General features: G+C 37.4%; 3 protein-coding genes and 1 non-coding gene across 5 annotated transcripts; 1 reads left to right on the forward strand and 3 right to left on the reverse strand.

Annotated features, from left to right (window-relative positions):
• Positions 1–1,727: 1,727 nt before the first annotated feature.
• On the forward strand, positions 1,728–5,613 carry LOC106295867 (tryptophan synthase beta chain 1-like). The gene is made up of 5 exons (XM_013731861.1): positions 1,728–2,112; positions 3,665–4,030; positions 4,572–5,005; positions 5,120–5,214; positions 5,314–5,613. The coding sequence occupies exons 1-5, from the start codon at positions 1,735–1,737 to the stop codon at positions 5,499–5,501; spliced, it is 1,461 nt and encodes a 486-aa protein (XP_013587315.1). The 5' UTR covers positions 1,728–1,734; the 3' UTR covers positions 5,502–5,613.
• A 115-nt stretch (positions 5,614–5,728) lies between these two features.
• On the reverse strand, positions 5,729–6,863 carry LOC106344314 (receptor-like serine/threonine-protein kinase SD1-8). Its single transcript, XM_013783718.1, has 2 exons — positions 5,960–6,863; positions 5,729–5,880 (listed from the first exon to the last, which is right to left on the reverse strand). Exons 1-2 carry the CDS (start codon positions 6,861–6,863, stop codon positions 5,729–5,731), a joined length of 1,056 nt encoding a protein of 351 aa, XP_013639172.1.
• Positions 6,864–9,660: 2,797 nt separating this feature from the next.
• On the reverse strand, positions 9,661–11,308 carry LOC106343791 (pentatricopeptide repeat-containing protein At1g11630, mitochondrial). 2 transcript variants are annotated; one of them, XR_001270010.1, is made up of 2 exons: positions 9,897–11,308; positions 9,661–9,859 (listed from the first exon to the last, which is right to left on the reverse strand). XR_001270010.1 is itself a non-coding variant. In XM_013783100.1 (1 exon), the coding sequence occupies exon 1, from the start codon at positions 11,233–11,235 to the stop codon at positions 10,009–10,011; it is 1,227 nt and encodes a 408-aa protein (XP_013638554.1). In that variant the 5' UTR covers positions 11,236–11,308; the 3' UTR covers positions 9,864–10,008. The 2 variants fall into 2 exon arrangements, 1 of the variants encoding a protein (XP_013638554.1); XM_013783100.1 differs by lacking the exon at positions 9,661–9,859 and having other exon boundaries at positions 9,864–11,308.
• A 165-nt stretch (positions 11,309–11,473) lies between these two features.
• TRNAW-CCA lies at positions 11,474–11,544 on the reverse strand. Its single transcript has one exon. It is a non-coding gene; the product is annotated as a tRNA-Trp (tRNA).
• Positions 11,545–12,004: the final 460 nt, after the last annotated feature.

Genomic DNA, 12,004 nt, shown 5'->3' on the forward strand with positions numbered 1-12,004 from the left:
TTTGGTAAACAACTCACCTTTGGACACTCAAAGCATATGTTAGTGAATGGGTATCGTTAGGATAGCGTAAGATCCATCTATGTGTTTCTAGATGATACTAGTTGACTCTATTGTATTGTGATTTAATGTTTCTAAAGGTTAACAATCATGTATTTTCCACTTGGTTAACGGAAATTGTAATTGAGCCAAAAAAAAAATATATGTTAGTGAATACGCGAATTGATGAGCAAATAAAAAGGATACAGAAATTTTTAGGGAAATTAGTTCAAATGACACCAAAAAATAATAATTCACTAAATAACCAAAACTCCACCCTCTCTTTTCTTTTCTCTTTCTATCTCTCTAACTTTTTAATACAAATCTAAGTTCCCCATTTTTATGGTTATTCCACAGATAATCCCAAATTTTTACTCACAACCATACGCGAATTGAGTGTAACTCGAGTACGTCACGTCAGAAGCTTTTCCTAAATTCACTATTCACTTACACTCAAGCTTTTCCTTTTTTTTCTTTTGGACAAAATTTGGATAAATCTTTGACGACATGGCTTTCTTTTATATTCTATGTGATATATAAATATATGAATTTACTTTTTTTTTGCAACTAATATATGGATTTACTTTATGCTTTCAGCCTTTCACAAACTACCTTTTGCTGCCATTCTTTGAGATAAAAATTATTTTAGTTTATATTAAGAAAAACAGATAATGTTTCTTTTTAGTTTCGATTTACATGGTAGGGAATACGTGTATATATAATATATATGTCATGTCAGCATCTTGCGACACTGTTTAAACGTGGGAAGAAAAGTCTAAACTCTTATCTTTAAGGCACGGTGCCTCAGGCCCTTGTGCATTTACAACCTCTTATTAATATTGTTTTCTAATCCGACAGGAGAAAGTGCTTGTCGTTGTCATTTACTACGTTTTTAACATTAAAACGCACAATGATTGAAAAGAACATAAATTATTTGTTCAAGCATTTGTTATTTGCATATATCCCGTTAAAAGTTTAATTTTGCTAATGTTTGAGTTATGTTTCTTTAAAAACAAGAGGAGAGTTTCATTCTCTACGTGTTAAGAGTCTTAACCTAACAACCTATAATGGAATTCTTAAATTTTTTGTTTTTCCAGATTAAAAAAAAATTAAAAAATAGACCAATGCGGACCGCCACCCTAGGACCCACCCACTATTATATTTTTTTGTTAAGCACTTCCCATAAACACTTAGATTAATGGTGCTCTTAACTCCTACACACGGAGTTTCAAACTCTGTTGTGGACCATGAAATCTTCTATTCAGTTGAACAATATAGCGATGACATTCAAGACGGACTGTCTCCAACTTGTCCATCTCTTCAGAGAAGACGAAGAAGACAATTGGCCATCCTTGTTGATTGAATTTGATGAATTTCATCGTATTCGTTCTATGTTTATTTTTTTGCTCTATATCTTTTATTCCTCGTTTCCTAAACTTCTACGCCGATAGCCTTGCAAAAAGAGTTCATTCTCGAGGTTTCTCATTTTTTCATGTAGACTCTCAGCTTTCAATCAGGATGGCTCCTGAGGCCAACCTCTTAGTAGTTACTTAATAAAATATGGACTTTTGATGTAAAAAAAAAAACAAGAGGAGAGTAGAGTACAAGTGGAAATATGGAACACAACATATGTTAAACATGTATAAATTCAAATCGATAACAAACAGATACTATAAAAAAGACAACTCGTCAGCACAAATGTTTGGCAAGGAAAAATCACAAATAATCAGTGTTTCAAAAAAAAAAAAAAATCGAAACATGTCGTCAACTAAAATATTCCAGGTACGAGGGCAGCCACTTCCTAGGTTTCCGGTAAGAAACCACCGTATGATAAACACTGTTGTTTGTGGATTTCCCATAATAAGTCACCACCGTGTAAGCAACGTACTCAGCCGTACGAGTGGTCCGTTTTTGGGTTATGTCCCAGCAAGAACCGACGAGAACCCGTTTCTTCGTGGCGACAGTAACGGTAGATTCGGGAAGTTCGGTGGAAAGTTTGTACCGGAGACATTGATGTCTTGCCTGAGAGATCTTGAAGACGAGTTCAATTTTGTTTTGAGCGATCATGAATTTCAGGTTGGCCTTTTCTCGAATATATTTATCAAGCTTAACCTATATTTTTTTTAAAGGTCCTTTTAATGCGTAAGTAAGCAACTCTATTTCATTTAAGATCATTGTTTTTGCATCATATAAGTTAACCAGGTCACTGGGATCGATCGAGAAATGATACAAATCATGCATGCTATGGATCGTATGGATATATATAATACAGTCAGTATGGATACTGCACAAAAAAAAAGTTTATTATATGTATTTTGCGACTAGTCAAAACTACCGGCTTCATCTATACTAGATTTTGACCCGCGTTTTCAAAACGCGGGTTTATTATTATTTTTTTAATTGACAAATATTTAGTAAATGTCATATTTCATATATTTGTGTTTTATTTTATAAAAGACTTAAACTTTTTATCTTTCTTTATCGTGTTTCATTTTAAATGACTGTTTATGTTTAAAAAATTAAACTTTACTTTTTTAATGAATTAAGTTGGTATAACTTTGATAAATTAATTTTATTATGTGGTTAATATTTTTAATAAAAAATAATTATATACTTTTAATAAAGATTTATAATTTTCAATGAAAAAATCAATTTTTTTATGAATGCTTAAATTATATTTAAAAAAGAAAAAAAATAATTAAGAATGGTTGAAAAAAAATTATTTGAACTTGGACTCAATGGCCCAAAGGAAAAAAAATGTGAGAATTGGATCTGATTTCTTAATCGGCCCAAATGGCCCAAGAGAGATCTGATGTGGAATGTGGTTAATATTTCTAATAAAAATAATTATATACTTTTAATAAAGATTTATAATTTTCAATGAAAAAATCAATTTTTTTATGAATGCTTAAATTATATTTAAAAAAGAAAAAAAATAATTAAGAATGGTTGAAAAAAAATTATTTGAACTTGGACTCAAAGGCCCAAAAAAAAAAATGTGAGAATTAGATCTGATTTCTTAGTCGGCCCAAATGGCCCAAGAGAGATCTGATGTGGACAGTGGGCTGGATCCGAAAAAAATAGCCCAATATAGATGTGTTATTAATATTACTTGATTGCCCTTAATGAAACATGCAATGTTAGTAAAGAAAGGGCAGACTAAGGTAAAAAGACAAACAATAGAATCCTGCTTTAATAGTATAGATTGCACACTTAAAATCCTTAACGGATTTGTATTTTTCTTTAAGGGGAGTAGGGGACATACATTAATGGGTAAAAAATGAGAACAAAAACATAGATTTATTTACATAACCTAGAAAATATAATCATAGAGAAAAAAAAATTATAGATTCGAAATCAGCTGGCACATTGGACCAAAAACACAAGATGACTGGAAAACCTTCCTGTTGGCACTTAGGATTAGTACTGTACCCATATCAAACATTCCAAAAAAAACCCGTGCGGACGTCATCTCTACTAATTAAATAGCCGACACATATTCCGTATACCAAATAATAGATCATGTTAATTTCTATTTATTTATAGCATAAACATAATAATATATCTAACTAACATGATAATTAACCAATGCAATGTTTTTCTTATGTGTTCTTTTAATTGTAATCAGGTGGAGTTTACCGCAGCGTTAAGAGACTACGTAGGAAGAGAAACGCCTCTCTACTTCGCCGAACGTTTAACACAACACTACAAGAACATAGCTCGAACCACCGGAGATGGACCCGAGATCTACCTGAAAAGGGAAGATCTATGCCATGGTGGGTCCCACAAAATCAACAATGCTCTCGCTCAAGCTATGATTGCCAGGCGGCTTGGTTGCAGCCGTGTGGTGGCGGCCACAGGATCCGGACAACATGGGGTCGCCACCGCGGCTGCTTGTGCAAAGCTCTCCCTGGAATGTACTGTTTTCATGGGAACCACAGATATAGAGAAACAATCCTCTAATGTTCTTTCCATGAAACTGCTTGGTGCTCAGGTAAAACTAGTAATTACTATATAATTAGACTCTTAATCAACCTAGCTGAAGTGCTGAACCTATCTGGATTCGGTTTTGCAACACAAATTTTGCTTATTTATCCCCCAAAAAATAAACCTGGTTTTTCTTTGATTTTATGAATATATAAGATCTTTTTTTATGAATAATATTTGAGAAATTCCCTAAGATAGTTTTTTTAAAAGTTTTTGTCACAAAATAGCTTTCAATGAAAAAAATGACCAAAATAAGTTTTATTAAATGATAAAAATGTATTTTTACCCTAGGGTTAACTAATCTAAAGTTAGGGTTTAGAGCTAAGGGGTGGAGTTTTGGGGATAGAGTTTCAATTTTTTAAAATAAAAAGTAAATATTAAAATTTTCAAAACAAAAAGGACTATTTTGGTCATTTTATTTTTTTAGAGCTATTTTGTGACAAAAACTTAAAAATAGTTACCGAGATAATTGCCCATAATATTTCTAGATACAACGCAATATTCATCTACTTAACATAAAATTTTGTATATTAAACTGATTTTAATAGGTGAAATCAGTACAAGGAACATTTCAAGATGCGAGTTCAGAGGCGATTCGAAATTGGGTTGGAAAACTAGAAACCACATACTACTTACCGGGGACGGTCGTAGGACCTCACCCGAGTCCGGTAATGGTACGAGAGTTTCAGTCCGTGATAGGGAAAGAGACGAGAAGGCAAGCGAAACAGCTATGGGGTGGTAAGCCTGATGTGTTGGTGGCTTGTGTGGGGAGTGGCTCAAATGCATTGGGTTTGTTCCATGAGTTTGTTAGGGATGAGGATGTGCGGCTAGTAGGCGTCGAGGCCGCGGGGCTGGGTCTGGATTCAGGGAAACATTCAGCTACTTTGGCCGTTGGAGATGTTGGTGTATACCATGGCTCCATGAGCTATTTACTGCAAGATGATCAAGGACAGATACTTAGACCACACTCCATAGGAGTAGGGTAAGTGTGAAAATTATTGCTATTATTTTCTATAACCAATTTTTTTTTTTTGTAAACCAAAGAGAGGACGTTATGTTAAGTACTAAGCCTCACATATTATTGATTGGTACGTAGGTTAGAGTATCCCGGAGTTGGCCCGGAGATTAGCTTTCTGAAAGAAAGTGGAAGAGCCGAATTCTGCACAGCAACAGACCAAGAAGCGATTCAAGGTATCCCTCTATTAATGTTACTTACTACTGATGTTTTCTTTATAATTCTAACAAGATTTTACATTTACGTAAAAAAATCTTCAATCTTGTCGATTGTAGCGTGCATGCTATTGAGCAGATTAGAGGGAATAATCCCAGCATTGGAAACGTCTCACGCGCTCGCGATCCTTGAAAAACTTGTTCCTACTCTGCGTGATGGTGCCAAAGTGGTCGTGAATTGCAGTGGCCGTGGCGACAAAGATATAAACACTCTTATCCAACGAGGCATGCCCTCTTCTCTTTGTTGACTTACCAAGATGCCACAAAACGCTCGACTCTTGTGTGAAATCGTGTAGATTCAGTTTGCAACCATCATTATGGATGAAATAATAATATATCAATCGTTATGTTTTTTTTTTTGAACGACTAGATCAGTTATAAAGATGTACGTACGTATGCAATTAAAACATACAGAGTAGTATATATATAGATGATCTTTCTTTTGCTCAAAGAAAAAAAAAGAATTCCTCTTTCTTTACTTACCAATTGATGATGCAGCGGTGGTGGCTCTTTCTCTTTCTCTCTTCTTTTTCCTCCTCCAGTAGCAAAATAATGGTAAAAGAGCCAAAACCACCAAGATACAAACACAAGTACCTACGATCAATCCTGTTTTGCTTTTCTTCTTCCCTGGAAAAAATAAAAAAGAGAGAGTTATAAAAGCAAATAGATTCTAAAGAGTTGACAAGTTAATTATTAATGGAATTACCAGCCGTTCGCACATAAAGGTCTAGACCCTCTTCGAAATAACTGCGGAGGTCAAGCAAGTCTCGGCTCCATGTTATACAGCTCCAGTTGTCAGTTTCTAGGCTTATGCTTATAGAATAAGCAGTACAAGTGCAATCTCCAAGGCAAATCTTACCGCATTGTTCTGGCTTGGTGATGGACGGGTTAGATTTGGCATTGCGGCTGTCTGGAAGATTCATTTTCCGAACAAGTGAGAAATGGTCGTCTCCGTTGCAGGTCCCATTCTTTTTCTGCACACACTCTTTTGTTGTCACGTTCAAGCTACCGAACTCAAAACCTGGGATACACTCCGACAATAAGCGTTCCGAGTACAAAGGGATGAGCTCCATTGCTGGTCCCACTTTTTGACTATTTGATTCCAAGGTGTAGTGTCTCACTGATCCATCATTGTCTAATTGTACTCTTGTGTAGTCTGGCGAAGTAGTAGTAGTATTAATCGACAAATACGAGATTTGCTGGTCCTTCCATTCTAATCTAAACAAGGATGGAGCTCCGATGAACTTGTATCCGTTCCAAGGACCGCTCCTGTAAAGAAGGAAGGCTTTATACCAAATGGAAAGAACCGGATACTGCGGAGTTTCGAATCTGAAGACGTAATTTCCTGGTCGTGGATCATCAAGTGCTCTCCACGAAGTCAGATACCTGTTTTGGTAATTCCATAGTAGTTTCATCTCAGGAAGTATGGTATCGGTTGGTTCATCGAAACTCTGCCAAAAGAAATCTTCAGGATTGTCGTTGTTGACATCTTTGAGAACGAGATTACCGTTTTCCAGGAGTTGTTGTTGTTGATGAAGAAGAAGAACTCTCTCTTCTAGTCGCGAACCACACAGATTTAGACTTGTCCCGGATAACCAACTGATCATCATCCACCTCTAAGGTCCCGTTGTGTAAAGGTTCTTCTCTATTACCTACCCAGACATAAGTTCTTTCGGCTACATTTTTGTACCAAATCCCTAAAAACCAGCTCTCCGTTCCTGCAGATCTAAAGAACCCAGCCTCAAATGTTCCTTTAGAAGACACGCCCTTAACTGAAACCCATCTATTGAAAGAAACAAAATGTGGCCGAATGACATCATCCTTCTTCTTCTTCTTCTTCTTCTTTAACTTGTATATGATTGGTTAGTTTATTGTTAAGGTATGGCTCCTTAAGTTTTATTGTCGTATATCTTTATGTCTTGTCCTCATTTGGTACTGCATAGGCCTAGTACTGCATGTGCTTGACAAACCCACAACTAGTAATATTGGAAATGTGTATATGGTGGATCTGTCTAGCACATCAAGTTTTTTTTTTTTTTTGTGGTTAGTTTTTGTTTGGTCTAATAGTAGAGATGAAACTATATATGTCACATATTAGCAAAAGTTTCTCATCAAGGAAACTTACTTGCAAAGACAGTCAGCTGGAGACTCTAACATTGCATGACTGCTCTGTAGAGGAGGCAAAGGATTGAGCGTAACAAGTTGTGTATCTCATTCTTGATGTCGCTAGGGCTGGGTTGCAGGTCAAACCCGCCCCGCTGACCCGCAAACAAATAAATTTATACCTGCACTTGCTCCGCTTAATTTACCGCGGGTTATATTTTTATTTTAAAAAATATTTATTTAATTTAATTTTTGTAAAATATAAAATAAATAATATATTTATAATTAAAATTTTAAATATTTTAAAATATTTTGATTATTGTTTTTTAAAATTTTTCGTATTTTCTTTAAAAAATATACATTTTTACAAAAAAAAAAATATTTTTCTTAAAAAAATTTAAAACAAAAAAATGCGGGTTGGCGGGTACCCGCGTTTCAAAATCCACCAACCCGCACCCGCCCCGCATAAAATGCTCATAACCCGCACCCGCACCCGCAAATCGATTTTTCTAAATTGTTCGACCCGCACCCACCCCGCGGCGGGTCAAACGGGCCGGGCCCCGCGGGTAAAAACTCATATTCCCAGGTTGTGTAAAGGTTCTTCTCTATTACCTACCCAGACATAAGTTCTTTCGGCTACATTTTTGTACCAAATCCCTAAAAACCAGCTCTCCGTTCCTGCAGATCTAAAGAACCCAGCCTCAAATGTTCCTTTAGAAGACACGCCCTTAACTGAAACCCATCTATTGAAAGAAACAAAATGTGGCCGAATGACATCATCCTTCTTCTTCTTCTTCTTCTTCTTTAACTTGTATATGATTGGTTAGTTTATTGTTAAGGTATGGCTCCTTAAGTTTTATTGTCGTATATCTTTATGTCTTGTCCTCATTTGGTACTGCATAGGCCTAGTACTGCATGTGCTTGACAAACCCACAACTAGTAATATTGGAAATGTGTATATGGTGGATCTGTCTAGCACATCAAGTTTTTTTTTTTTTTTTTGTGGTTAGTTTTTGTTTGGTCTAATAGTAGAGATGAAACTATATATGTCACATATTAGCAAAAGTTTCTCATCAAGGAAACTTACTTGCAAAGACAGTCAGCTGGAGACTCTAACATTGCATGACTGCTCTGTAGAGGAGGCAAAGGATTGAGCGTAACAAGTTGTGTATCTCATTCTTGATGTCGCTAGGGCTGGGTTGCAGGTCAAACCCGCCCCGCTGACCCGCAAACAAATAAATTTATACCTGCACTTGCTCCGCTTAATTTACCGCGGGTTATATTTTTATTTTAAAAAATATTTATTTAATTTAATTTTTGTAAAATATAAAATAAATAATATATTTATAATTAAAATTTTAAATATTTTAAAATATTTTGATTATTGTTTTTTAAAATTTTTCGTATTTTCTTTAAAAAATATACATTTTTACAAAAAAAAAAATATTTTTCTTAAAAAAATTTAAAACAAAAAAATGCGGGTTGGCGGGTACCCGCGTTTCAAAATCCACCAACCCGCACCCGCCCCGCATAAAATGTTCATAACCCGCGAATCAATTTTTTCAAATTGTTCGACCGCACCTGCCCCGCGGCGGGTCAAACAGGCCGGGCCCGCGGATAAAGACTCGTATTCCCAGGCCTAGATGTCGCCCTCCTCCCCTACTGTTGAATGTTGTTGAATCTGAGAGAGAGAAATTATAGAGTTTTTGAATTCACTAATCGCAGGGGGACTTCATATTTATTCAGTACATTGGAAGTTTCATAAATACAACATTGAAAGTGTGGGATATTAATAACATCTCACAGTATGCTTTCGTGTGTGATGTCTTGACGACCATGCAGATGTTGCAATCACACTTGAAGGTGTATAATCAAATCTCACAAAGCAAATTACATTATTATAATTAAAACTCATGTTCTAAGGAAGCATCTTGTTTCCATATTTTGATCGTTCTATCTAAATGATTTGCAATCTGGTTGTGAACAGGATGGCGAGATCACTGCTGCGTCTGTGTGGCCTTGTAGTCTCTGCAGTATAGTTTTATGCTGAAGATCCCACAGATACACACAGTTGTCTTCAGATCCGCTCACAATGTACTTGCCGTTGGTCACAGAAAACGCTGATGTGATGCAGAATACTTTGTTGGTATGTCCTGTGTATACCTTTCTAAACTTCCCAGTCGCATAGTTCAACAGCTTCTGTGTGGTTTTTAACCAAATCAAAAAAATATTTAAAAAAAAATCATCAGTTCAAGAGAATCCATTAGTCTAAGGTTCACAATTCTGCTATGTATCCAAGAGAATCCATTAGTCGGGATGAGATGCTGTAAACCAGTGAGAGTCATCTGGCTTGTCGGAGAGCTTGAAGCGGTTCAAGGTTTGGATGATAACCTCTGGAATGGGAAAAAACGACAGCACAGAAGATGCGTGATATACCATGGATTTTACTGGTTTTTAGCTATGGTATATAGATGTTTTAGAGTCTATTATATGGGGGGTTTGGAGTATGTTTAAGAGATTGAATCTGATTTCTCCTTAGAATTATATACATTGGGTTCAAGTGTAACTCCATTGTTCATGGGGGGCATCTAAACATGTTACATGACAATTAGATACAAGACACAAAATTGGCACTCAACTCTCGCAGCATGTTCACCGAGACAAGCCAGCTTCAACTTCATTCCACAAGTCAACATTTCTTGAAAACTTGTCTTTCACTTGCGCAATCACCTCTCTAGCTTCATCAACCTTGTTACTACCAACAAGTCCATGAACAAGCCACCTCATGACACTGAAACTCGGAACCCAATTCTTCTCCATACTCTCCCTACAAAGCACCAAAGCCGTCTCAAAGTCTCCTCCTTTACACAAACAACGTATCAGATCAAAATAACATTCACTACCCGGCTTGCACCCACTCTTCACCATAACCTCAAACACACTCATCGCCTCATCCAAATCCCCCTCGCTGCAAAACCCATGAATCAAAAGAGAATACGTCACTGAGTTCGGTCTCATCCTACTCGACATAACTCCACAAAGCAACGCCTTAGCTTCTCTAGTTCTCTTCCTCTCACACAAACACCGAACCATGACGTTGTACGTCGCAACACCAACATGAACACCAAAATCTCTCATCAACCTCAACACTCTCCTCACCTCATCGTACTTCTCCTCCTTGTAAAAACCTCCAATCATCAACCCGAAGGTGGAAGCTCTCGGCTTCACACGCCTCCTCTCCATCTCCGCGACGATGGAGTACGACGAGCTCGTCGAATTCGATTCGCACAAGGCCTTGATGATTCGATTGTACGTCTCGAGATCAGGCTCGATGCCGTACTTCTTCGGCGTCTCGGAGTAGACTCGTTTCGCCTCTTCGTAATCTCTCGCCTTCAAGCAAGCGAGTAACAGAGCGTTCAACGACTTCACCGTTCTCTGGATCTCATACCTCTCGAGGTCGTGGAATGTTTGTAGAGATCGATCGAGCATGTTGGCTCTGCCGTAGAGGATGATCACGCGGACGGCGAAGCTCTCGGATTTGGGATTAGGTTGGCTCTTGATGAATCCGTCGAGGAGGTGTGATACGGCGGCGAAGTGTTTGTCGCGGGATAGTGTCGCGACCGCGACGGAGAAGGCGACGCGGTGGAGGTGGTGGTGGTCAGGTGTGAGGGAAGCGGATCTACAGATCTCGAGGATTCGATCTGGATTGTTCTCGGTTCTGAGGAGGGAGAGGACGTGGCGGGTGTTCTTGTGATGATTGCTGGTGAGTGAGGCTTTCGAGTTCGGCGTGAGGAGTGATGAAGCGGTTGAGATGAATCTGAACTGATTCACGTTGTGAGCGAGAGGTTCGGATGTTAGGATGCGGAAGAGAGACGCCATTAGGAAGGTTTCATGATGTTGAGGAAGAAATGGAGACGACGCCGGACGGGAGAGAGAGAGAGAGAGAGGAAGATGGTTTAAACCGGTTCGATTTTGACGAAACATAGTCCAATGGTTTTCTTCAATCAGTTACAGACCGTTGATGTTCATCTATAGTCACCAATAGTGACGGTCCTGATGATTCTAAAACGATTATAGAGAAAATAAAAAGTTAGGAGAAATGTTTAAACCGGGATTTTGAACCCGACGTTATCGAACACGCAACCTTCTGATCTGGAGTCAGACGCGCTACCATTGCGCCACGGATCCGGTGAGAAAATGGTACCCATAGTTATTTATCAGCAGTAAGTTCTGTATTTGTTGATTGTGTACTTGGTCAATTACGTGTTCACAAAGACAGTTTAACTAATATGTTTTTGTCTCTCTAGGTAAGTTCCTTTTGCTCAAGACCGATAACTAAAGGAGTGTAAATGAATGACTCTTCATAATGTTTTGCGATGCTTCTGTTTTCCCTACTGTCTCCTTTGTTTCTCCTTCAGAGTAGAGAACATAAATGGCATAATAAGACTTATTCTTTCTTTTTCTTAGTGAATAATTCAATTCAAGCTGGTTAATTAAGATTTACGTACAATGAGGTTCTCCACAGAGTTAGATAAGAAACTATAGTAAGTATAAATATATGTCAACGAATATTATATATAGAACACAACTATTCTCCAGCATTAAGAACAGTTGGAGATGTTTGACGTATAAGACAGATTTTGTCACA

Source organism: Brassica oleracea, chromosome C5 (assembly GCF_000695525.1).
Source record: "Brassica oleracea var. oleracea cultivar TO1000 chromosome C5, BOL, whole genome shotgun sequence".
NCBI classification, from domain to species: domain Eukaryota; kingdom Viridiplantae; phylum Streptophyta; class Magnoliopsida; order Brassicales; family Brassicaceae; genus Brassica; species Brassica oleracea.